Source organism: Mustela nivalis (assembly GCF_964662115.1).
Source record: "Mustela nivalis genome assembly, chromosome: 11".
Classification (NCBI taxonomy): Eukaryota; Metazoa; Chordata; class Mammalia; order Carnivora; family Mustelidae; genus Mustela; species Mustela nivalis.
This window is the reverse complement of record NC_139030.1, coordinates 22695789-22722692: the sequence shown is the minus strand read 5'-3', so window position 1 is coordinate 22722692 and position 26904 is coordinate 22695789. Positions and strand designations below refer to the sequence as shown.

Sequence of the window (26904 nt, the reverse complement as noted above, 5' to 3'; positions counted from 1 at the left end):
TGAGTAAAAAACCTTTGATCCATCTATGTTTAGATATTAATAATAATTGACTAGCAAAATACCCAAAACCAAGCTTCCAGTGCGATACATTTTTTTGCACCATTAACAAATTTATTATATCTTTATCCACCCTTTTACGTTCAACTTTTGTATGTGTTTTATAGTATGATATGGTAGCATCGTATAGCATAGAATGTTGAGATATGTACTCAAAAACTTTTTACTGAGAAGGTACATGATTTAAAACTTTAGAGACTGTTTTAAACTCCCATGTGTCTTTTTCAGACTTTGTCTCAGAACATGATATTTAAGGAAATTTTATTGTGTAAGTTGTTGGATATTATGGGTCTTGGGATAAAGTTGTTTGCTTTCTAAGATGCAAAGGTCTACTACTCAGCCATAAGAATGCAGTCTTGCCATTTGCAACAACATGGTTGGACCTGGAGGGTATTGTGCTGAGTGAAATAAGCAAGAGAGAAAAAGACAAATACCATATGATTACACTTATACATAGAATCCAAAAACAGAACAAATGAACAAACAACAACAAAAAAGAAAGAACCAGACATAAATACAGAAAGCAAACTGGTCGTTGCAAAAAATGGGGGTAGGGGGGTGGGTCAGATAAAATGGGTGCAGGGGATTAAAAGGTATAAGTTTCTAGTTATAAAATAAGTCACAGGGAAGTAAAATGCAGCATATGGACTATAGTCAATTATACTGTAATACTGTTATCATGGTGGGCATCTTGTATATAATTATTGGATCACTATGTTGTATACCTAAATCTAATTTAATGCTATTATGCCAAGGATACTTCAATTAAAAATTTAAAACAAAATAAGGCCTAATGACAATTTGCTATGAAGATCATCTAAGGCCACCTGCTTAGTCTTCTCTTATAGTTTGTAAGCTAATTCTTCTCACAAACAGCAACACTCAGAGATCTTTTTGAAGTGCCCACACAAATCTTAGGCAGGAATACCTGTGACATTAATGCCATCTGAACGTTGGCACCATACAGTTCGTTCATTATTGTTCCAAAGACTTGCTTTCCATGTGTAGTGATAACATTTGCCTCCTGCAAGTAAATATGATAACAGCGGTTCTATTACACCTCACATAAAAATAGAATAAGCATTGATCAATCAAGGCTGAGAATCGAGAAGTGCTCTTGGTACCTGTACAGGGGCGTGTTTCTAGAACCTGCTGGGGGCAGCTGTCTTGGTTCTCAAAAGACTGGACTATAAATGCCCTTGACCTAGACTGGCGGCCCATGGTCTCGAAGCTTCTTCCATTGATGCAGGTTAATTCACATGTGCTCCATTCTGACCATTCCATTAAGTGGCAGTCTCCTGGATGGTTGTGTAGGGCAGAGGAAGAAAAATAATATGAAAACTGGCATTTGAAAACGTTTACCTGGAAAGGGTACACAATGACATCCGTGGTAATGGCACAGTGACAGGGGTGGGTTGTACACACTATACATGCCAACTTGATCAATTTTTCACTTAGGATATGCTACGAATGATGATTGATGGTTTAACCTAGTTTAGCAAGAAAGTATAAAAAACTAAATTTTCATTACTTCACTTCAAATCATGGCAGCCTTATCTAGAGGACACCGTGTACCTTCTAGTAATAATAAACTTCTCAAAACAATAACTCAGTTTCAAAGAGAGGCGTAACATCATAAAATAGACATCCACAGAAACCATATAAAAGGGAGAAGCTGGTCTCTGAAGTGGGATATCTTTGAGTCTAAAGGATGTTTAATAATTTGAACATACACAATTGTGTGTGTATATAGATGTATGTGTCTACACACACCTGGACCTATTCAGCTTCCTGAAAGGCCATATCAGCTAGGTTGGTTATTAGGACTAAAAATCAACTCATACATTTTATGTAACTAATAATTACCTTGACAATTACAGAATTTTTTCATGAACCTACAGCCTTACTTGTTTCCACACACCATCTTTCAGGGGTTCATCAACTCAAGGAGCCAGTCAGCATTTTTTCGAGTGATAGCCAGTGTGTTAGACACTATCAGGTTAGGCATTATTAACAGATTTTCTAGATAGAACAATCATTGGTCCAAGGCACTAGATTCTATGATGCTGATAAAACATCAGTGATTTGACAAAATTCTAACTTCATTCTTAAATTTCCAAGTCTGGTGCCTTTTTTTCTTTCTTTCTTTCTTTCTTTCTTTTTTTTTTTTTTTTTTTTTTGGCTTCTTACCTACCTTGCCTCCTTGAAGCTGTAGGGATCTTCCAAAGTGATAATTTTATTGCATTTTTAATTGTGGTTAATTCAAAATTTCAATTTTGATGAGAGCTTTTCCAGGAAAAAAATTTTTTTAATGACTTTAAAAATCCACAGGGAAGTCCCTCCCATCATTTAAAACTACATACCTGGGCAAGGCACAGAACATGGCTGTTTCAGGATGCTGTCTTGAAAGGGCATTTCTCCACACAGTGCAGCGTCTACACTTACAGCTGACTGAGAGCTTGAACCATTGTGGACCATGCAGGACAGGCTGCGGATCTGGACTCCTTCCCCACAGTCTCCACCCTATTAAAGCAAAGAATACTGTCAGAATTACCCAAACAATAAGCATCTCCCAGGTTTTTGGCTCTGGCCACCTCTCACCCAAGAAAAATCAGTAGATTCCTTCTCTTGGGAGTTATCTTTCAATTGTTGACAATAAAGCATCAATGAGCAATTCTCTTAGAGCTGACAGAGAAGCTGAAGTAGAAATGCAAATTTATTCCATGGAATTTATGTACTCAGATTAGGACGATTCATTTCGGAACTCAGCCAGGATTGACTGAAAAAGAACAAACAATACAGAATTTGTCTAGGTGTATGTATTAAAATGGCCTAATCCATAATCACTCCCCAAGAGAGCATGTGTACAGCCACAGGGCATACATTTCTCTTTTACTTTGCTTGTTTTTCTTTGGTAGGGAATTCAGTACTTTCTTATATGGAATAGGCTGGGGTTTCCAATAAAACACCGATTTTCTCTCTTGCCACAAGAAGTTGTTTTCCCAGCATGCCTTCTTGTTGAATAATTTTTTTAAAAAGATACTTAATATAAATCCCACTCAGATTTTTCTGGGCAATTAGAAAAAAATTGTGCAATGTATCACAGAAACAGAAACATAGAACTGGAAAGCTCTTAGTGATTATCTGACCTAACCATCTGCCTGATGAAAGGTTTCCCACTATAATGTGTTTGGCAGATACTCATGAGTATTTTCTCCTCAGTTTTTGTCAGGTGTTCATACTTCAAAAATAAGTCCACTGGATATGAGGATAGCTTTAGAGAGCAGCTCTGTTTTTTCCATAAGTACCATAGAAAATGGAGCGGAAGGCAGAGCTTCTATGCTGAGGAGGTAAAATCCCAGGATGGCAAGAGAGAAGGTGAGGAACTACAGCAGGAACGGAGGGAAAGCAAATACAAAGTAGTGAGTTATCAAGCTGGCCTCAATTTCACAACTTCACAAAGTAGTGAGTTACCACCTGGCTTCTTGGACACCCATGTCTTCCAGACAGGCCATGTGATAACACCATGCCTTGGTACCATCTAAGACGAGGGAGGGAGGCAATCCCAGGCAATACTAACTCCCCCAAACTTCTGAGCCATGTTAGTTCCCGCTAGTTCCAGAATTCAGTGGAAGAGGTAGAGTTTTCATGACTACTGATCGTATGGCGGGAGTCCAGAAGGAGAGAGAAAGAGCTAGAGCAAGTTCTCTGCACCCATGCTGCTGCAATCAGGGATGCCACGTGCTCTCATCCATCAGCTCCTTATTAGGTGGCAGTCTGGTAACTGTGCCCTGCACTGGGAAAACTGGGTTTTATGTTCTTTTTATGCCTTCCCCACTGCAGGAGCCAGAAACTGCCTTTCTAAGGATTTGGAGCTGCTGTGGCCTTTGGAGCGGCAGGAACGAAGGAGGAGGTTGTTGACCAGTGCAGTCAGAATGGAGGGCCAGAGCATGGAGCAGGTCTGGGGTGGGTGCTGGGCCTGCTGAACACCGACCAGGGCCAGGCATCGTGGCAGCAGCTGCTGAGTGCCAAGGGCAGGTTGTTGGACAGACCGCTGGACATCCAGGCTGGTACAGTGCGGTTGCTGAGAAAAATGCTTTACATAATAAGGAAGTTAGGATTCAAAGACCTATTAACAAGAAAGAAAAGGTGTAACTTAGAGGAGGTCCGAGTTGGAGCAACTTAAAGCTTGAAAATCTGAAGAGGCACATAAATTGGGGCCATCGCCTTTGCTTCTAGAGATTTTAACAAGAGCTAGCATTTCTTTATCCAAGATGACAATTTCACACCTGATTTATCAACACTTCATAACCGCTCCAGTCATTTCTCTGGCCACTATGAAACTGTCAAAAGAAACGCACCCTAATTTCGGACCCAAGTGCATTTTTTGGGAGAGAGAGGTTCAGACTTAATTCGCAGCAGATTCATTTAGCTCTAGTAAATGTTTACTCTCTAAAGTGGAAAATAGTATAAGTAGAATTTCTTTTTTAAGGGTCTGTCTTCGAAGTCATTATCCTGGATGATGGATCCACTGCTGACTTGTCCAAGGTGATGTTTTGCTACAGAGTGTGTGGAGAGAAGAGTATGAAGGCACAGTAGCATGTATGACATTTGAAATTTGCTGTCTGGAACTTGGGTAACAGAAGATGCAACTGATTAGAGTTTTGTTTGAAAATACAGGAAACAAGTCTCCATCAGGGATGCCTTTAAACACCAGGACAAACAATAATATGCTTCTCGTATGTATCCAGAGCCAACCTGAATCTCTTCCATCTTTGACAACAGCAGCCATAAAATGAAGAGAAATCCGTATCTGAAGGATAATCTCATTCACAAAGCAAGCATTCACTCACTCTCATTCATGAAGCTTTGTACACTAGAGGCTGAAAACAGACCTAGGCTTCTGTGAGCAAGACTGTCAATAACCAAGGATTCCCCCACTGACACTCCTCTGTCCCCATCATTGATGGATGTATTGTATGTTCTGAATTGGCATCTCCACCAGATGTGGATAGGCAGATGGTGACAATAATCATAATCACAGTTTTAATCAAAATTATAATAGCAGCTACAATTTATTGAGCTCTTAATTTATGCCAGGTACCATGGTAAGCACTGTATTAAAATGGTGTAATCCCAACGAAAAGTTTCCAGAAACACAGGTACGATCTCTCCTGATAAGAGATGAAAACAAAAAACAAAACAAAACAGAACAAAACAAGAACAGACTTGGAGAGCTTATAGACTTGGCAAAATTTGCAGAGCTAAGAACTGACAGAACCTTGACCAAAATAAAGCCTGCTAGACTCAGGAGTCTGAGCTCCTAAAACAGATTTATCAATCTCTATGTGGATACATGTTACCAACGGAAGACTCTGGAAAGAAAAAAAATCAGAAAACACTAAAAAAGTAAAGCCTGAGGATGAATGCTTCCTTGTGCTAATCTCTTTCCATGTAAGATTGTGGCTGAACTGGCACATCCGCTGGGCCCTATGTTAGCTCCTCTGTCTGATCCATTGGATGGCAGTGGGCTATGTGGATATCCCCACCACCCTCAGGGAGTGAGTGCCCAACTTGTATTTGGCAGGTAAGGACAAGGAGAAGCAGAGGTGCAGCTGTGCGAGTAGGGATTTTCCTTTGTGTGCAGAGGCCCACATGTATTTTGATCAGTTGTTCCAAACTCTGTTGACATATACATTTAAGAAGAGGCAACCTTCCAGAAAGATACTGGGTTAGACATCTCACGAAGATTTCACAGTTAGGCTTCAAGAAAAGCAGAAATGCAGCTTGAACTCGGGCAAAATTCAACTCCTATCTTCATGCTTCCCTTTCTCTTTCACCTCTTCTTTTTTCTGTACCTTTGTTTCTTCTTGTTTCAGAGCTACTTATTTCAACACAAGGTAGGAAAATGTGACAGGTGAGAGTTTGCAAATACACGATCTTCCAACAGCTTTAGTACCACTCCAAATTCTTAGGGAAGAAGGCTGAAGGGGTACCCAAGATTTGGGTAAGGTGCCAACCCTGGAACAATTAACTCCAAATGTGTTTTTCAAGAGCTTTGCCTGGATTAAGTCAAACTGCAGACTTCCCTCTTGCCTGGAGGTGCCAGTGAATAAGAAGAAGTTCATCTAGAAATCGGAAGCAGTTCTGAGATTTGAGGATACACTTGCTGCTAGGGGCTCCCATGGCCTCCAAGCCTGGCTATCTCCAAAGGATGTGATGACCCCCAACCCCCACTGGCATTTCTGAAGAAAATGTTTACAACCCACTGCTCTTGCTCCTGTGATTCTGGCAAAAGCTCAATATGTGACAGCAACCTGAAACACTACATTTGGCATAGCCCCATAATGTTCCCATGGGACAAGTGGACAGATATGTGTGTATCTCACAGATATGTGAGCCACTGGGTGGCTCAGTGGTATAATGCATCTGCCTTTGGCTCAGGTCATGATCCCAAGGTCCTGGGCTTGACCCTGCACTGGGCTCCCTGCTTGGTGGGGAGCCTGCTTCTCCCTCTCCCACTCCCGCTGCCTGTGTTCCCTATCTTGCTGTATCTCTCTATCAAATAAATAAAAACTCTTAAAAAGAAAAAAAAAAGAAAGAAAGAAAGAAAGAAAGAAAGAAAGGAAGGAAGGAAGGAAGGACAGGCTCCTAACACCTGAGAAGATAAAAAGGGAAGGTACGAAAGAACAAGTAAGGTAGAAGTAGTAGTTGTACGCCTGGCAAGACTTGGAGTAAGGGGTTTATCAGGCCTGCATCTTCCCACCCTCCCTGCTAACTTTCATCTCCCTTCCCCTGCAATGGGTTCCTGAATTATTTGAGTTTATTTTCTCTACTCTGTCAACAGTTATCACCGTGCTAAGGAAAAACATTCCTTCCATTTCCTTATTGGGATTCCAAGCGGCATTTGGAAATTGCTCAAGATTTAGGAAAGAAGATGATTTTCAACTCATAGACAAATTATTCGTATTTAAAGCCATTAGGTTACTATTGAATTAATGAGCATGGTTCTCTTATTTTCTGTAAAAAGGAGACTGAACAAATGTACCACACACTGCTGTTCCTCTGGGACTTATTAAAATCCATGGGCATTTAACTTCTGCAAGACAGTAATGCGGCATGACAATGTCATCCTGACAGGAACACTAAACATCTCTCGGAGAATACTCGGCAGATTTCATAACGTATAATCACAATTATTGTTACCTAATTAAAATGTGCTTTGGAATATGAACTGAAGGATAAACTAGTAAAATAAAAACCTAAAGAAAATCAATTGTGCTTTTTCTTATACAAGAAACCACAGAGAAAATGCAAGAGAGGATCTTTGCTGATCTAGCAAAAGCTCTGTGTATGTGATATATGATGATGTTGCTAGGCATTTATATTTCAGGTCAATAAAAAAGTAATCATTGAGGAAAATGTAGTAACCTTGGTTTGTGTAATAATGTTAAAATATAACTTTCATACACTTTTGGTTTTCTGCCCATATGCAAGATTTTGTCTAAGCCTTAAAGTGCCTCTTGAAGAAATAAGGCAAGCTGTGCATTTCCATCGCATCAGGGTTTTGCCTAATTAAATAATACTTTGATATTTTCAACAAGCCAAGAACATAACATTGTATTCCAGAGAATACCTAAGAAAAAGAAAGTCCCATGATCCCATGAGAATCCATGCCTAATGAATGGCTATTTTCATGGCAATAACACTCGGCATAAGGTTAGGTCATTCGGTTGTAATTTTGCGTGTGTTCTATTGCATAAAAATACATAGTGCCAGGCCCCTAGTGCTGTGAAATCTATTCCATCCGCACACAGGTTGAGCAGACAAATGCTTTAGACCAACTAAAAAGCATTTCTTTAACTATCATCACGTGACCTACCTCCAATTTACATGCAGACCAGTTGCCAAGGACCCAGCTGTAGCAAGGCGTCACTGGGCAGGTTTTCTGCTGGGTCAGCTCTGTGGGGCATGGCCGTCCTTCTCCTTGGGTTGGCATAATGACGAACCGAGCCCGGCTCATTTGACCTAAAATGATAAAGAAGATGTTGGCTTTTTGTTTATAGGCTGGCTTAGTAAGAGAATTAAAAAAACAAAAACAAAAACAAAAAAACCCAGAATGGGGCGCCTGGGTGACTCCGTGGGTCTCTGCCTCTGCCTTCGACTCAGGTCACGGTCCCAAAGTCCTGGGATCGAGTCCCGCATCGGGCTCTCTGCTCGGCAGGGAGCCTGCTTCCTCCTCCTTTCTCTCTCTGCCTACTTGTGATTTCTCTCTGTCAAATAAATAAATAAAATCTTTAAAAAAAACAAGATAATGTTGTCTTACATACACAAGTCTTCATTAAAATACACCCAACTTTGTCATGTCTGGCTCTCAGTTTTTCCTGCCATTTTAAGTTTCCTATAGACATGCAGGTTATGGAAGATTTCCATAATGCTTAAGGTCTTGGAATTCTGTCTGCCTTTTACTTTAGTCTTCCTAACTCCAAACTCTGTACTGTTGCCCAAATAGACTGATCCTGTAAACATTGAGGGAGTGCTAATTAATTTGACAAATATTTATTAAGCTGCAGTATGATCCAGGCATCTTGCTATGTGCTAGGAATACAGGGATGAAATTGCCAGATTTAGCTTCTGCCCTCATAGACCATGTACTTTAGGCCAAAATTAAAAATATTAAAAATAGAGTTATATCTTTCTTGGTAGGTTCTAAATTAGCAAGTAGGGTGAAAATTGCACACAACCTAAATTATCCTAGAAAATTCCTTAGGAAGTTGCCATCCCAAGGTCTCCAGACTATCTTTCAATTAATTCAATAGGGACAATTGTCCTACAGCTTAGAGCCAAATTGTTTTTTCACTAAACACAAGATGAATGAAGTTGTTGGCTTGTGTGAAGGAGGCTGGATTTTTGAAAAAAATATGCTCAAATACTGGTATTCCAATTCATTAAAAAAAAAAAAAAAGACAACTGGTTAATAGGAATAGCCAAGGAAAAAGCAGGGCTCCCATGTCATTTAACACCCACTCATAAGCCTCAGGTCTTAAACCTACTAAAGGGGAACAGTGGGCAGAATTTAAATGTCTGAGTTTCTCTTTTGCTCTCTCCCCAACTCACTCCTGTCCTTAATCTGTCTTTTTTGATGAGATACTAGGTACAAGTAGTTTCATTGCTATTGTCTGTGAATATGATGTCCTTCCACTATTGTTAAAGTTAACTATTTAATTGTATTTGTGATAAAAAACAACAACAACAGACAGTTCCATGACAGCATGTTATGAGGGTACATGCCAGTCTGGGAAGGAGTCAGAGCATTTCCATGAGCGCTGACCTTTGAGCAGAAACCTGAAGAAGTCAGCCAGGCATGATGTACGAGAGGTGTCTCGTTGCCGAAGAAAGGGCACATGAAGAAGCCCTGAGATGCAAAGGAGCAAACCACATTTGTGGCACTGACAGAGGCCAGTGTGGTCCAAACAGAGCTAGGGGAAGAATATGTTGAGGAAGTGCTATTAAAGCTATTTAAAATTGTTGTTGTTGTTTTTTAAAAGATTTTTTTTATTTATTTGACAGAGAGAGATCACAAATAAGCAGAAAGGTAGGCAGAGAGAGAGGGGGAAGCAGGCTCCCCACTGAGCAGAGAGCCCGATGTGGAGCTTGATCTCAGGACCCTGAGATCATGACCTGAGCCAAAGGCAGAGGCTTTAACCCACTGAGCCACCCAGGCGCCCCTATTAAAGCTATTTAAAGTGGGGTCTTTTAATTGATGTCACAGATTCTAGATTTCTATGTTAAGAAAAATGGAAAGTGAGGGAGAACTTCAACACAGAATTCCCTTGAAAGCCCTGGGTCAAGATAATTCTCAGATGTTCTCAAGTTCGGGGATGAGTAAGAGTGACTCATCTTTCACTAGACTAGACCTTTTCCTGGCTACTAGAAGATTACAGATTTTGTGCTAAACTAATTCTCTCTGAGAAAACCTATGGGGAAAACTAGAAGTTGTGTTTGTTTTTGTTTGAGTTAGATTCCACTCCCAGTGTGGAACCCAGGGTGGGGCTTGAACTTACCACCCTGTGTTTGAGACCTGAGCCAATATCAAGAGTCAGATGTTTAACTCACTGAGAAACCCATGTGCCCCTAGGAGGCTCCAGTCACCCCATTCTTCATCCTTAAGGTTCAGGCTCTTGTCCCTAACACGGTGCTTCACATGTATTAAGCACTAACTGAATATCTGTTAAATTCATATTTTTATACATTGTCTATGTAATATCTGGTATCTGAAAATGTATGATAATATATCAATTATTGAGCAAGTACCAAGTACGAAGGTAATGTTCTAAATACTTAAATGCGGAAGGATAAAACAACTCTAAAGGAAAATTCTTCCAATACTTTGGATAAGGAGTTGGAGGGAGACTCTAACTCACTTGTCTAAGGTCAACAAAATGAGTGATGTGAGTAAGGTGCAAGACAAGATTCAAAGTCAAAGTTTTGGTCCAGAGGGTGCTGTATTAGTCCTGAATTGAGAGAGCAAGGATAACCACTTACCACGTCCTTTTATGGGAAACATAAAAGGAACTTTGGGTGAAGATAAATTTGAGTCAGCAATGACATGTGTTTGGTTAACGACAGAATCAACCCATTCTTCCTGGGTGTGAACTCCTATGAAGACCATGCATTTTTGATGTTCTCCCCAGCATGACCCAATTCAAATCATAGTAGTTGGACATCATTCATCTGAAATCTTGTCCCTGCTTGGTGAATACATTTGGTTCAAGATTTTATATTAATTCCTGCTTAAATACTCCTCAGTTTTATAATATTCTTTATGTTTATCCTCTTGACCTAAATACCTATTACCCTAAATGTCATTATAATTGGATTCTATTCTATCCATAGCTGAAGAATAATAACAATGCAGTATTGCCTTTATCACAGCTAAAGAGGCTCTATTTCATTATATAACCAAATAATTTCAAGTTTGTGCTTGAATTGATGGCATGTAGATGGCCAATACTTTACAACTATTTTAGTCATTTCTATTAAAGTGACAGATATCTTTTGCTGGACATAGAGCTGGGGGGAACCTAATGTATTCAACAGAAAAAAAAAATGATGCTATTACTTTTTGAAATAATGGAAGTCTTAAAATCATTCCTTGAAAGCACAGCCATAGGATTTCTCTGCCTTTTGCTATCCTAATGCCAGGAAGAAAAGACAGTGAGGTACACAAAAATAAGATTTTCAAACAATGCCAATTACTACCAAGAATACATTATTTTAAAACCAAGGAGCTTATAACAATCCTATACTTTGAAGCGTATTGTCATGTTTAAGTGGCTAATATTAAAGTTCAGGGACAAAATGTTGCTAATGAAGGCATGAGTGTGTAAAAGGTTTCTGTGGGGTACTTGATATAAGTTTCTTTCTTTTTTTCTTTTTTAAGTTTTATTTGTCAGAGATTTTTTTGTGTGTGCACCCAAGCAGGGGGAGTGGCTGACAGAAGGAAATGCAGGCTCCCTGAAAAGCAAGGGGGCAGGGCTCGATTTCAGGACCCTAAGAGTCATGACCTGATCTGAAGTCAGCCCCTTAACCAACTGAGCCCCCTGGGGGCTTTTCTTTATGTCAGGGATAGTTGGATTGTATAAATTATCAGAGAAAGCACTCCCCAAATTAATCACTCTTTCACAAGTCCTGCAGTTGTAAATATTAAATCTAGCTACAGATACAGATACAGATCTAGATACAGATAGAGATGGCATCAGTGAGGAAGCCCACCATCTTCAAAGGTAGTTGTTTAAAATTGCCCAGGATTCCAAACATCAGACAGGTTGGAATATCCAGCCAGGCAGTATCTTTCAACGCTGATTATTCTAAAAGGAATCCCTACAATCAGGAGCCTAAAGAAATAGTTTTGGTGATAGTGAATTTCCATGTGAGGGGAAAAGCAGAGGAAAATGTGGCCCAGTTGAAGATACTCTGTTTCAACGTGATATAGAATGTAAGGGAAAGAGAAGTTTAAAATAGCTGATGTACAGTGAAAAGAAAACTGGACTTGGCATCAAAATTCTCTAGTTGGAAACAGTTCTCTCAGATTAACAGCTCGTAAGTGATGGGACTACATGGAAGTACTTAACTCCTCAGAACATGAGTTTCCTCTTCTGTAATATAAAGTATACAGAAAGTTCTTACTATCTGAGGATAATTCTTGTGAGGAGAAATGCCACTTAATCAGTCTATTTAAATGGAAATTAAATTTTTTAAAATAAAGTCGAAATGGGACTTTTTCTGGAACTAGAAACGTATGTGGGTGGAGTTTATTTGATCTAATATCAACTACTGTGTGGATGATAATTGTTACAAAGTGATCATTATTAGGAAAAATTATAAATCAGTCATTAATATTTCTTATGTAATTTTGTCATTATCCCATAAAAGATGCATTGTTTCGTGATTGACTTTTGCAGTTTGATCATCATTCTTTGGCCTTTGACTCACTTTTCATCAACTTTCTCACGAGCTCCCTTTAATCTTTGATGTACAAATGGTTCCATTTTGTATCCTTTTGTTCTGGGTATGGACTCTATTTGCAGCTAGAGACTGATCAGCAAATATTCTGATGGAATGACAGAACATGTGTCAATGCAGAAAGGTTGTTGGTTGGGGGATAGCTTCGTAAACGGTCAGTTCCTTAGTGAATATGTTGATGTTATAAAGGCTTTTCCTTCCTTCAGAATTCACAATTATACTGACTCAGGTGAAAAGCACTGAGATGATGAGGATTCCTTAGCAACATCTCACATTGGTTATATAAATAAAAAAATACCATATATAAACCACCATATAGTATATCTAAAATACAGCAGTTGGTTGTTAAAACTTCTATTTTTAGCCATTTATTTTAACAACTGATATTTCATATCTATTTCTACAACTGGCACTGACTGCTTCTCCTTGTGTTCTGTTGGGCTTATGATATGAAAAGCATACAGTTATGAAATCCCTAATGATTCTGCCTGGTCCCAACCCACCAAACCTCTTACACCGTAGCTTGGATTCCTTCTGCCCTCAGAGTAAGAGTGAAGATTTCTACCATGCCTATCCCAATGCTTCCAATCTGAAAATGGGGGCATTTTCTTGGAGGCTCTCTCTGGATTCCTCTTTTTGGGTTTATGTTTTTCAGTAAAAGAGGACTAGGAATCTATTTGGAACTGAATTCAATGGCAGCTATAGATAAGATGTTTAACAAGCAGTACCAACGAGATGTAAAAACCAAAATCGACTCTGTTCATCTACTCTTCAGGCTATAAAAGAGAGAAAAGCACTCCCTTACAAAATATCTTTCCAATTTAATAAAGACCCAAATTACAGTAGGGTAGGTTTGCTAGCAATTCCCTCTTTTGCTCTCCTCCCTTGAGGAACATTGGGAACTCATTATGAGCAACAGTGATATTGGGCCTACTGTTAAAATAGCAATTATTACTTGCAGTGATGAAGAAAGAATTGCACGGTACGAATGCCAGGAAGAAAAGACAGTGAGGTACACACACCCCACACACACCCGAAGAGAGGACTATATTGGTGCCTACATATAGGTTTAAAGGATATTGGACCAGATCACACGCCCACTGAAGTATTCAGACTTCACTCTGGGGCTCCACTGACAAAGGGGCTGTGGAAAATGTAAGCAGTAAAAAACCTCACAAAATATCTTTAGGGTAAATACCCAATAGTGCAATTGCTGGGTCATAGGGCAGTTCTATTTTCAACATTCTGAGGAACCTCCATGCTGTTTTCCAGAGAGGTTGCACCAGCTTGCATTCCCACCAACAGTGTAGGAGGGTTCCCCTTTCTCCGCATCCTCGCCAGCATCTGTCATTTCCTGACTTGTTGATTTTAGCCATTCTGACTGGTGTGAGGTGATATCTCATTGTGGTTTTGATTTGTATTTCCCTGATGCCGAGTGATATGGAGCACTTTTTCATGTGTCTGTTGGCCATCTGGATGTCTTCTTTGCAGAAATGTCTGTTCATGTCCTCTGCCCATTTCTTGATTGGATTATTTGTTCTTTGGGTGTTGAGTGCTAAGTTCTTTATAGATTCTGGACACTAGTCCTTTATCTGATATGTCGTTTGCAAATATCTTCTCCCATTCTGTCAGTTGTCTTTTGATTTTGTTAACTGTTTCCTTTGCTGTGCAAAAGCTTTTGATCTTGATGAAATCCCAATAGTTCATTTTTTCCCTTGCTTCCCTTGCCTTTGGCGTTGTTCCTAGGAAGATGTTGCTGCGGCTGAGGTCGAAGAGGTTGCTGCCTGTGTTCTCCTCAAGGATTTTGATGGATTCCTTTCGCACATTGAGGTCCTTCATCCATTTTGAGTCTATTTTTGTGTGTGGTGTAAGATACAAATGTGGTGATCCAAAGGGGCACGTGTACCCGAATGTTTATAGCAGCAATGTCCACAATAGCCAAACTATGGAATAAACCTAGATGTCCATCAACAGATGAATGGATCAAGAAGATGTGGTATATATACACAATGGAATACTATGCAGCCATCAAAAGAAATGAAATCTTGCCATTTGCGACAATATGGATGGAACTAGAGCATATCATGCTTAGCGAAATAAGTCAAGCAGAGAAAGACAACTATCATATGATCTCCGATATGAGGAAGTGGTGATGCAACATGGGGGCTTAAGTGGGTACGAGAAGAATAAATGAAAGAATCTGGGATTCGGAGGGAGACAAACCATAAGTGACTCTTAATCTCACAAAACAAACTGAGGGTTGCTGGGGGGAGGGGTTTGGGAGAAGGGGGTGGGATTATGGACATTGGGGAGGGTATGTGCTTTGGTGAGTGCTGTGAAGTGTGTAAACCTGGTGATTCACAGACCTGTACCCCTGGGGATAAAAATATATGTTTATAAAAAATAAAAAATTATAAATTAAAAAAAAAACCTCACAAAATAAATATTTGTCACTGTATAAATTCATAAAAGGAAATGGAGTCGATGCAATGTTCTCTGACAAGACTTCCAGATCCAAGGAGCCAGCCACCATACACCTTTATAGTGGCATGCTTTAAATAATAGTTCATCTGCGGCCCTGACATATGGTCATTGGGTTAATTGAAAATTATGGTTTTGATAGCTCTGGGCAGCTTGAATATGACCAAACAATGCAAAGTAGGTATGGAGGGGAATGTGGAAAAGGAAATACGAGAATAATGAGCAATAAAGAACACACCTACTTAATCTTAAATAGTTCATTAAATAAAATACCTGAGCAATTTAGATAAACATACTCACAAACTCCAATGCACTGCAGACATGGAAATAGAACAACAGTAGTATAAGAAGTCATTTTGAGCTTATAGCATGTTATTTGAATATCAGGACTGGTTTGCTTTCCACCTCGGCATTATTTCTTTTGAATAGGAATTGAATTTTCAAGGCTTATGCATAATGGTCTTCCACAGCCGACATCTACAAGGGATTGGCCAATTTACACCATGAAAGGTGGGGCTCAATGTCACTAACTTCAACTTGATGGTGGTCCTTTCTGATGTTCAACAAAAAATTAGGTTATTTAATATGGTGTTTCCATTTTAAGGATTTCCTCCTGTGGATTTATCTTTAAGATTTTGGTGCCTGCTACTTAATGTTAGTAACAAATAACAGCAGATGACAAAATAATGAAAAAGAAGCCAGGGGATGCTCATAAAAACCTCATTAATAGCTGATCAGGTCAATCTATTAATCTATTAATCAATTTTGATCACCTATGTCTCTGGTTAGGACAGTTTGTTGTATAATACCTTTTGCATTACAAAAGCATTCAGTGTTATGGAGGGAGGGACTGAGTTAAGTGAATACAATGTGCTATGATACAGAGGTGATATAAGTACATTCTAGTTTAGATTTTTTCCTTTCCTTATCCTGCTTGCTTGGCTCTCCCTTCCCCAGAGAGTACCTGCTCTCCCCACTACCCTCAAATAAATCACTTCAACAAGAATCCCAATCTCAGACTCTGCTTCAGACACAGTTATTAATATTCTTGCTTCATAAACTGAAGCTCAGAGAAGTTAAATATGTTTTTGCAAAGTCACACAGCTATGTGGGAACAAAGATCCATCTTATTCCAAAAGCATGTGCTTCTCAGAGGTTTTCAATCTGGTCCAAGTCAGGCATCAGATGCTATGCTGTAATTATTAGACCACTTGGACAAGTCTGAAAGGTATACTTAGGTCTACCCTGTACAATAAATGTGTTGCCTGTATTCATATATTTCCTATTTTCCTTTAGTAAAAGGTATTTACAACTATAGTACTAACCTCTTCCACTCTGAGAGCTCTTTATTTGTTTGGGGGTACTTCTCAGTACATTCCTGAAAGCAGTGGACAGTTACATTGTCTAAAATGTTCAATTTAGGGGTGCCTGGGTGGCTCAGAGGGTTAAGCCTCTGCCTTCGGCTCAGGTCATGATCTCAGGTTCCTGGGATCGAGCCCCGCATCTGGCTCTCTGCTCAGCAGGGAGCCTGCTTCCCCCTCTCTCTCTGCCTGCCTCTCTGCCTATTTGTGATCTCTATCTCTCTCTCTGTGTCAAATAAATAAAAAAAAATCTTAAAAAAAATAAAATAAAATGTTCAATTTATTTCATGAGGCTCTTTGTACTCTTAACAAATATCTCTTGGAGGCACCAGGCTGGCTCAGTTGGTAGAGCATGTGACCTTTGATTTCAGGGTTGTGAGTTTGAGCCCCACATGTGGTGTGTTTACGGAAAGAAAGAAAGAAAGAAAGAAAGAAAGAAAGAAAGAAAGAAAACCAAATTTTAAAAAATACTGCCTAGACTTTATATCTAAGTTTAAGTGTAAACACTGTTTTAAATATCCACTCTGGTGGTCATGGATTTGGGATCAGTGTTACACTCTAATGTAACAGAGTGGGGAAAAATTTTGGCCCTGATCTGCAACTTAGACTTATCTTTGGCCTATAGTTTGCATTGTTAGAGAAGGAAGATAAGGCAAAAGTTCTGCATTCAGAGCTACAGTCCAAAGCTTTTTCCTACAGAAGGATTTTTTGGCCTACCTAAAAATTGTTGCAGGCATCCGGATACCTTTCATCCAAGAAGAGAACACTCAAGTTAGGCAAGATAAAGATTCTATAAGGCTTTCACAGTAAAGCAGACTAGTCCAAGACTTGACCATATATCTGGGAGTGAGGTCAGCTAAGTAAAAAACAACTAGACCACAGTTTCAGAAATTGAGACATACCACTGTATCACGGATCATGATAGATCTTTCAAGGACAGAAGATTAGGCACCCTTAACTTGGTTTAGAAATCAAGAACTCCTGACTTCTCTGTAGTGTGTTCTAGCCATTCATCTCCATGTCTACACTCAACAATCAGATTTCTGTCCCATTAAAAGTTAACAAAACTTGATGGACGACTGTAAAAACCTATATACTGCAGAGATACCCCAATAAGGAGCTCCTCACATGATGCAAAAGGAGCAGGGCAGAGAGAGTGATTTTGGTCATCCTGCTCCTACTGTGTCCACCAGTCACACCTTTCCCAGGTCATAGTGGATTTCTGTAGCTACATTCTGATTGATGTGCTACATAATATGCAACATTATTGATTAGGAAACAAGTATACATTTAGTAGGCTTAAAATTCTGGGGGACCTCTTAAAACTCTTACTGCCCTTTGTGTCCTAATCTGAGATCCATTTCTTCTACTTATTTTTAAATATTCCTATAAATTATGAGAATTTTTATACAGTGATACACAGGGTCATGGATATAACACAAACATTTACAAGTACAGTTTCAGATGCAAAGGGGCAAGTGGAACAAATGGGGCTTTGGAGATGCATGAACATGGGTTTCAATCTTGCCTCCAGAACAGGCCAACTACATGACTTGAGCAGGTTACTTGTTTATCACCCCGCCTGTGAAGATCTGCCTATGCCTATACTTCATAGTACTATTGTAAAAAGTTACTAAAACACTTCTGCCTCCAACAAATGTGGCTTTAACCAAAAGATGTCAAGCAGTAATTATTCTAACATTTCATCAGTTTACAGATAAAAAGTAGTGCAAGTGAGTTCTCCAAAGACTAGTTCAAAGACCTACAACTTGCCATTGGAAAAGCTAGCTTGAAAGCTCAGATCTTCTGATTTCTTGTTCAGTCTTTTGTATCCCCCATTCTGCCATTTTATAATTTAGCTCTTATTCTCTTGTCATAGGAACTAATTACTTGATATAACAAGTAAGTTTGAATTGTTATAACTATTGGACTGTGCCTGGTCAAGGATACCACACTGATCACATTTTATACAGACACTAAAACTGAAGACTACCAGCTTATTTTTGCTTAAAGAAAAAAAAAAAAGCCAGAAAGATCATAAAGGGGTGGTACTTTGGAGTTAATACAAAATTATTTTTGCATTATAAGCCAGAGTTGACAGAAAAATTATATGCCATCTGGGAAAAAAAAGAATCAGGCTGGTTTAAATAATATAGAAAACATAAACTCATATACACTGAATTAAAAAATACAAAATAGGAAAAAAATCAGTTTGAGATTAATAACATTCTTAGAGTGTTATCAGTCAAATAATAATTATGAATAATTCATGATATGCTAAATTTAGGGAGTTCTACATTCCACTGAACTGATGAAAATTCAACAAAGAACAAGACTAATCCAAATATTAAGCTCTTCTATTACAAGCTTTGATCTTTGAAATCTATCTAAAAAGATTCCTTAGTGGAAGCTTAAAATCAGTCACTCTCTGACGTGAAATAAATTGGATTCAAACTGTTCTGACCTTGAAATCTTTAACACAATTAGAAAGTCTATGCCAAGCATCAGGTGTACATTAAAGAGACAATCCAGACACTTGGAAAATAAAGGAAGAACTCATTTTAAAATCTCTCCCCAGATCAAGGTAGTTCTGTGGACTTGATGGCGGAAGTGTGGCTCGTGGGGGGAGCACCTAGGACAGCCAGCACACCAGCGTTTACCTGACAGCCAGGGAACTGATAAACTGCGACAACTGTGTGAATTTTTTGCCTTTGATAAAGAAGTCCGCGGAGAGCCGCAGGTGCTGGAGTCAGATTCCCATGCAACTTTCTTGCCCACTTTAATGTGACTAAATAAACTCTCTCCTCTCATGGTTTCTGCCCCATTGCTACCAACAGTTGGAAAAATGAAAGCGCCTCATACAAAAGACAGCTGCTGGCACACTGTCTCAGAAGGGACAAGGTACAGATGCTTTCCGATGATAGCTTCCAACCCTTTCAGCTCCAGAGTTTGGCTTCTTTTAAGAAACACATTCATCTGTGCCATACACTTTTGCTTTTGATTATTGCTGTTTGCTTGTTGCTTTTAGGTTGTGCCTGAGGATTAAGGCTGGATCTAAATACGTAATTCTCTTATTTTGGAAACGTTACTATCCGCCTGTGGTGGGGGCAGGGGCGGGTGATGATCAGAGAAGAGGGGCCTCTAAGATTAGGGGTGGAACTGGACAAGTTTGGGGGTTGTGGGGTAAAATGGAACGTAGCTGAAGACTCTCTCTGCAAAATCCTGAGGGTGGGTGCTTAGAAATTCTAGGCTCGTGTGTTCTATTCTTCCTTGTACCATTCAATTTATTTGTTAAGATTGAAATTAGGTACAAATATAATTACAAAAATACTGATTTTTAGGTTTTTGTCTGTAGGTCCTGACAATGGCTTCAATGTAACAGGTAGTCAAGGGGCTTCAATATAACAGGAAGTCAAAGAATGCTTGTGAATTGAGTAAGAGCAGCCTCCTAAAGAAAGTACCAGTTGTAAGAGCTGTGGCACCTCGCCATTCAGTGTTGACATAAATATCACCTCTTGGGTGGTCTTTCCTCCCCTGTCCCTCACTCCCTGGCAAACTACTTGATATCCTTATTCTCCATCACATGATCGATTTTGCTTTCATTGTGGATATTGGTTATTTCTGTGTTTATATCTTCATTTATTTGCTATCTGTATTGTCATCATCACCAACTACTTTTCCACTGGACATTCACTGTATGACGTCAGGGGACTCTGTTTGCCTGGGATCCCTTCTGTTCCTTACAGTGTGGGCTCAGCTGTTGCGAGAACAACTGACACTCAGAAAGCATCCAATGAATATTTGTAAAACATGAATACACTTCAACAGTCCTGCCTTCAAGAACAGACATCTAACTGGCATGGTCACCATATAATTTATTTTTCACATTGCCACTTTTGACAATGAAAGAAGACACTGTTAGGTGCCAGGATAATAGATATAAGCTTCATAAATCTTTTTTGAATGAATTAAGAAACACAGAATACACACACCCTCAGATCACTGGCGGGTCTGACAGATATCAGGATTATGGAATGTATTTTTAAATGTATAATTACATCTGACAATTCAGGAGATCAAGACATCTAAAGATCAAGAAAGGATTCCCAAGAAGATATCCTAATAGACCCTTAGAAACTAGCAAGAGGTGGGCGCCTGGGTGGCTCAGTGGTTAAGCCGCTGCCTTCGGCTCAGGTCATGATCTCAGGGTCCTGGGATCGAGTCCCGCATTGGGCTCTCTGCTCGGCAGGGAGCCTGCTTCCTCCTCTCTCTCTCTCTCTGCCTGCCTCTCTGCCTACTTGTGATTTCTCTCTGTCAAATAAATAAATAAAATCTTAAAAAAAAAAAAAAAAACTAGCAAGAGGTAACTTGTAACTAGTGCTATTTTGAATGCCAGTGCATACTATTTCGACGACTTCCAAGAGCTTTATGTAACTTGATTTTTCCAAGTAGTTAACATTCCTTCCCCAGTCCCACTGGTATCTTAGTTCACACAGTAACTTCCTTAGGAAATCTTTGATTGCTTCTCCTTGTTTGTTATTCTAAGGCTTAGAAAAGGTGAATTTAAGTTCAAACTCTAATTACCTAGAATTCTCCAATTCAGATTTGGGAAAGTTTTTCTTTTGTTTGCTTTTGTCTTTCTAATAGACAAACAGGCTGCTGAGTCCATAGCACAACAGAACTGCTTGAAAAATTAAATACTTGGTATTAAACTTACAATTAAGGGTCTTATTTTTAAAGGTAGTGTATTAGTATAACACAGAGCTCTGTCATGTTTCATTGACCTGGCAGAATTAGGACTGCCAGGCAAAAATAATAATAAACAGGTCTGTCTCTTTTGCATTGAACATATTCTTGGGTAATGGTACCTAAGACATGTGCATTTAGTTCGAGGGTGAGGAAAACATCCACTGGCAGTTTTGGCTGCCTTTGGGCTTGTGATCCAGTATGTGGGTTCTTCCCCTATAATGAAGAACTGCAGGGGCAATGACAGATATTAACTGAAATTCCTCCAATAGGTCAGGCACACATATGCTCAAGGGAACTGGGGAGAATTCACTCATGAAGAACCCAAACAGGGTCTTTGGCCCTTCAGACATACAGACATAACAAATGATTCACTTCTTGCATGAGAAGAGTAGTAGGAGGCAGTAGTGGGTTGACAGTAAGATGCTCCACATAAGGAAAAGTAGCACACACTCAAGGATGACTGAAATACACTGTATGAGAGCAGAGAGAGCCAATGTATCAGGGGAGGGTGACGGGCAAAGAGAGGCAGGCATAGGTGAGATCCCACGGGTCGTGGTGGACCATGTTTACAGTACAGGACTTCATCCTTTGTCTACTTTTCCATGCTACCCTTCACCACTGTAAAAGAGACCCCTCCCAGAAACCCATAAGGACGAGACTACTGTGTTTATAGCTGTGGAATACCCAGGGTGAGTCACTGCTGGACTCCTTAGCAACCAGTTGTTCTGACAAAAGACATCACTAATGTGAAAACCACCTCTCATTTGTTTAAGTCCATAGTGAACTCATCAACATACAGTATTATGTCTTTGCTGATTTATGGTCTACTGTTCAGCTACATTGTAAATCCATGAGAAGAGGCAAGTGTGTACCTCCACCCACTGCTGCTCCCAAACACATTCAACAAGAACTGGCACATGGGTATCTGTTTAATAGATTTAAAAGTCCATAAGAAAACAACTATTCAGATTTGCATTTTAAAAATAAACTTAGGGGGCGCCTGGGTGGCTCAGTGGGTTAAAGCCTCTGCCTTCGGCTCAGGTCGTGATCCCAGGGTCCTGGGATCGAGCCCCGCATCAGGCTCTCTGTTCAGCGGAAAGCCTGCCTCTCCCTCTCTCTCTGCCTGCCTCTCTGCCTACTTGTGATCTCTGTCTGTCAAATAAATAAATAAAATCTTTAAAAAAACACAGCAACTTCTTTCAAGATATGGCTCCAAAAGCAAAGGAAACAAAAGCCAAAATAAACTTTTGGGACTTCATCAAAATCAAAAGCTTCTGCACAGCAAAGGTAACAGTCAAAAAAACAAAAAGGCAACCCACGGAATGAGAGAAGATATTTGCAAATGATAGTAGAGACAAAAGGTTGATATCCAGGATCTATAATGAACTCCTCAAACTCAACACACACAAAACAGACAATCATATCAAAAAATGGGCAGAAGAGGCATAGTAAAGATGGCGGAGAAGTAGCAGGCTGAGACTGCTTCAGCTAGCCGGAGATCAGCTAGATAGCTTATCTAAAGATTGCAAACACCTGAAAATCCATCAGCAGATCGAAGAGAAGAAGAACAGCAATTCTGGAAACAGAAAAACAACCACTTTCTAAAAGGTAGGACCGGCGGAGATGTGAATCCAAAGCGACGGGAAGATAGACCCCAGGGGAGGGGCCGGCTCCCTGCAAGCGGCGGAGCAATGGCGCACAAAATCAGGACTGTTAAAAGTCTGTTCCGCTGAGGGACATCGCTCCAGAGGCTAAACCGGGGCGAAGCCCACGCGGGGTCAGCGTGGCCTCAGGTCCCACAGGGTCACAGAAAGGTCGGGGGTGTCTGAGTGTCGCAGAGCTTGCGGGTATTGGAACGGGAAAGCCGGCTACAGAGACAGAGCCGACAGTGAGCTCGCAGCTCGGTGTTACCTTGAACCGGTCACAGGCTCGGTGAGCTCGGAGCAAGGCTGGAGGTCAGGCAGACGGGAGTAACTGGGCGCTGTTCTCTGAGGGCGCACTGAGGAGTGGGGCCCCGGGCTCTCAGCTCCTCCGGCCGGAGACCAGGAGGCCGCCATTTGTGTTCCCGTCCTCCGGAACTCTACGGAAAGCGCTCAGGGAACAAAAGCTCCTGAAAGCAAACCCGAGCGGATTACTCACCCCGGCCCCTGATAAGGGCAGTGCAATTCCCCCTGGGGCAAAGACACTTGAGAATCACTACAACAGGCCCCTCCCCCAGAAGATCAACAAGAAATCCAGCCGAGACCAAGTTCACCTACCAAGGAGTGCAGTTTCAATACCAAGGAGAGCAGCAGAATGCAGAGGAGGAGAAAGCAAAGCACGGAATTCATGGCTGTTTCCCTGTGAATTTTTTTAGTCTTGCAGTTAATTTAATTTTTTTCTTTTCATTTTTTGTTTTTGTTCTCGCCTTCTGGTAAAATATTTTTTTAACTTTTACCTTTTTGTTTTTTAACGTTTTTTAACTAGTTATCTAATATATATATTTTTTCTTTTTTATATTTTTATTTGTTTTCTTTTTTTTTAATCCTTTTCTATTCATTTTTTTCTTTTTTCTTTTTTTTTTCTTTCTTCCTTTTTGAACCTCTTTTTATCCCCTTTCTCCCCACTCATGATTTGGGATCTCTCCTAATTTGGTTAAAGCATATTTTCCTGGGGTTTTTGCCACCCTTTTAGTATTTTACTTGCTCCTTCATATACTCTTATCTGGACAAAATGACAAGACGGAAAAATCCAACACACAAAAAAAAGAACAATAGGCAGTACCGAAGGCTAGGGACCTAATCAATACAGACATCGGTAATATGTCAGATCTAGAGTTCAGAATGACAATTCTCAAGGTTCTAGCTGGGCTCGAAAAAGGCATGGAAGATATTAGAGAAACCCTCTCGAGAGATATAAAAGCCCTTTCTGGAGAAATAAAAGACCTAAAATCTAACCAAGTTGAAATCAAAAAAGCTATTAATGAGGTGCAATCAAAAATGGAGGCTCTAGCTGCTAGGATAAATGAGGCAGAAGAAAGAATTAGTGATATAGAAGACCAAATAACAGAGAATAAAGAAGCTGAGCAAAAGAGGGACAAACAGCTACTGGACCACAAGGGGAGAATTCAAGAGATAAGTGACACCATAAGACGAAACAACATTAGAATAATTGGGATTCCAGAAGAAGAAGAAAGAGAGAGGGGAGCAGAAGGTATACTGGAGAGAATTATTGGGGAGAATTTCCCCAATATGGCAAAGGGAACGAGCATCAAAATTCAGGAGGTTCAGAGAACGCCCCTCAACATCAATAAGAATAGGTCCACACCCCGTCACCTAATAGTAAAATTTACAAGTCTTAGTGACAAAGAGAAAATCCTGAAAGCAGCCCAGGAAAAGAAGTCTGTAACATACAATGGTAAAAATATTAGATTGGCAGTTGACTTATCCACAGAGACCTGGCAGGCCAGAAAGATCTGCCATGATATTTTCAGAGCACTAAACGAGAAAAAACATGCAGCCAAGAATACTATATCCAGCTAGGCTATCATTGAAAATAGAAGGAGAGATTAAAAGCTTCCAGAACAAACAAAACCTGAAAGAATTTGCAAACACCAAACCAGCTCTATAGGAAATATTGAAAGCGGTCCTCTAAGCAAAGAGAGAGTCTAAAAGTGGTAGATCAGAAAGGAACAGAGACCATATACAGTAACAGTCACCTTACAGGCAATACAATGGCACTAAAGTCATATCTCTCAATAGTGACCCTGAATGATAATGGGCTAAATGCCCCTGTCAAAAGACACAGGCTATCAGAAGGGATATAAAAACAAAACCCATCTATATGTTGCCTCCAAGAAACTCATTTTAAGCCCGAAGACACCTCCAGATTTAAAGTGAGGGGGTGGAAAAGAATTTACCATGCTAATGGACATCAGAAGAAAGCAGGAGTGGCAATCCTTATATCAGATCAATTAGATTTTAAGCCAAAGACTATAATAAGAGATGAGGAAGGACACTATATCATACTCAAAGGGTCTGTCCAACAAGAAGATCTAACAATTTTAAATATCTGTGCTCCCAACGTGTGAGCAGCCAACTATATAAACCAATTAATAACAAAATCAAAGAAACACATCAACAATAATACAATAATAGTAGGGGACTTTAACACTCCCCTCACTGAAATGGACAGATCATCCAAGCAAAAGATCAGCAAGGAAATAAAGGCCTTAAACGACACACTGGACCAGATGGACATCACAGATATATTCAGAACATTTCATCCCAAAGCAACAGAATACACATTCTTCCCTAGTGCACATGGAACATTCTCCAGAATAGATCACATCCTCGGTCCTAAATCAGGACTCAACCGGTATCAAAAAATTGGGATCATTCCCTGCATATTTTAAGACCACAATGTTCTAAAGCTAGAACTCAACCACAAAAGGAAGTTTAAAAGAACCCAAATACATGGAGACTAAACAGCATCCTTCTAAAGAATGAATGGGTCAACAAGGAAATTAAAGAAGAATCGAAAAAAATCATGGAAACATGATAATGAAAATACAACGGTTCAAAATCTGTGGGACACAACAAAGGCAGTCCTGAGAGGAAAATATATAGCGGTACAAGCCTTTCTCAAGAAACAAGAAAGGTCTCAGGTACACAACCTAACCCTACACCTAAAGGAGCTGGAGAAAGAACAAGAAAGAAATCCTAAGCCCAGCAGGAGAAGAGAAATCATAAAGATCAGAGCAGAAATCAATGAAATAGAAACCAAAAAGACAATAGAGCAAATCAATGAAACTAGGAGCTGGTTCTTTGAAAGAATTAATAAAATTGATAATCCCCTGGCCAGACTTATCAAAACAGAAAAGAGAAAGGACCCAAATAAATAAAATCATGAATGAAAGAGGAGAGATCACAACTAACACCAAAGAAATAGAAACTATTATAAGAACATACTATGAGCAACTCTATGCCAACAAATTTGACAATCTGGAAGAAATGGATGCATTCCTAGAAACATATAAACTACCACACTGAACCAGGAAGAAGTAGAAAGCCTGAATAGACCCATAACCAGTAAGGAGATTGAAACAGTCATTAAAAATCTCCAAACAAACAAAAGCCCAGGGCCAGACGGCTTCCCGGGGGAATTCTACCAAACATTTAAAGAAGAACTAATTCCTATTCTCCTGAAACTGTTCCAAAAAATAGAAATGGAAGGAAAACTTCCAAACTCATTTTATGAGGCCAGCATCACCTTGATCCCAAAACCAGACAAGGATCCTATCAAAAAAGAGAGCTATAGACCAATATCCTTGATGAACACAGATGCGAAAATACTCAACAAAATACTAGCCAATAGGATTCAACAGTACCTTAAAAGGATTATTCACCACGACCAAGTGGGATTAATTCCAGGGCTGCAAGGTTGGTTCAACATCTGCAAATCAGTCAATGTGATACAACACATCAATAAAAGAAAGAACAAGAACCATATGATACTCTCAATAGATGCTGAAAAAGCATTTGACAAAGTACAGCTTCCTGATCAAAACTCTTCAAAGTGTAGGGATAGAGGGCACATACCTCAATATCATCAAAGAAATCTATGAAAAACCCACCACAAATATCATTCTCAATGGAGAAAAACTGAAAGCCTTTCCGCTAAGGTCAGGAACACGGCAGGGATGTCCATTATCACCACTGCTATTCAACATAGTACTAGAGGTCCTAGCCTC

General features: G+C 39.7%; 1 protein-coding gene across 2 annotated transcripts in view; it reads right to left on the bottom strand.

Moving 5' to 3' along the window:
* The window catches only part of THSD7B (thrombospondin type 1 domain containing 7B), an 824611-nt gene that overhangs the window by 15668 nt on the left and 782039 nt on the right, over nt 1-26904 (bottom strand). For both annotated transcript variants that reach the window (XM_082689340.1, XM_082689339.1), the window contains exons 21-24: nt 7940-8085; nt 2421-2580; nt 1182-1355; nt 986-1081 (exon numbers count right to left, since the gene is read on the bottom strand). In XM_082689340.1, coding sequence (XP_082545466.1) covers nt 986-1081; nt 1182-1355; nt 2421-2580; nt 7940-8085 — 576 coding nt within the window. The remainder of the gene's footprint in view (nt 1-985; nt 1082-1181; nt 1356-2420; nt 2581-7939; nt 8086-26904) is intronic.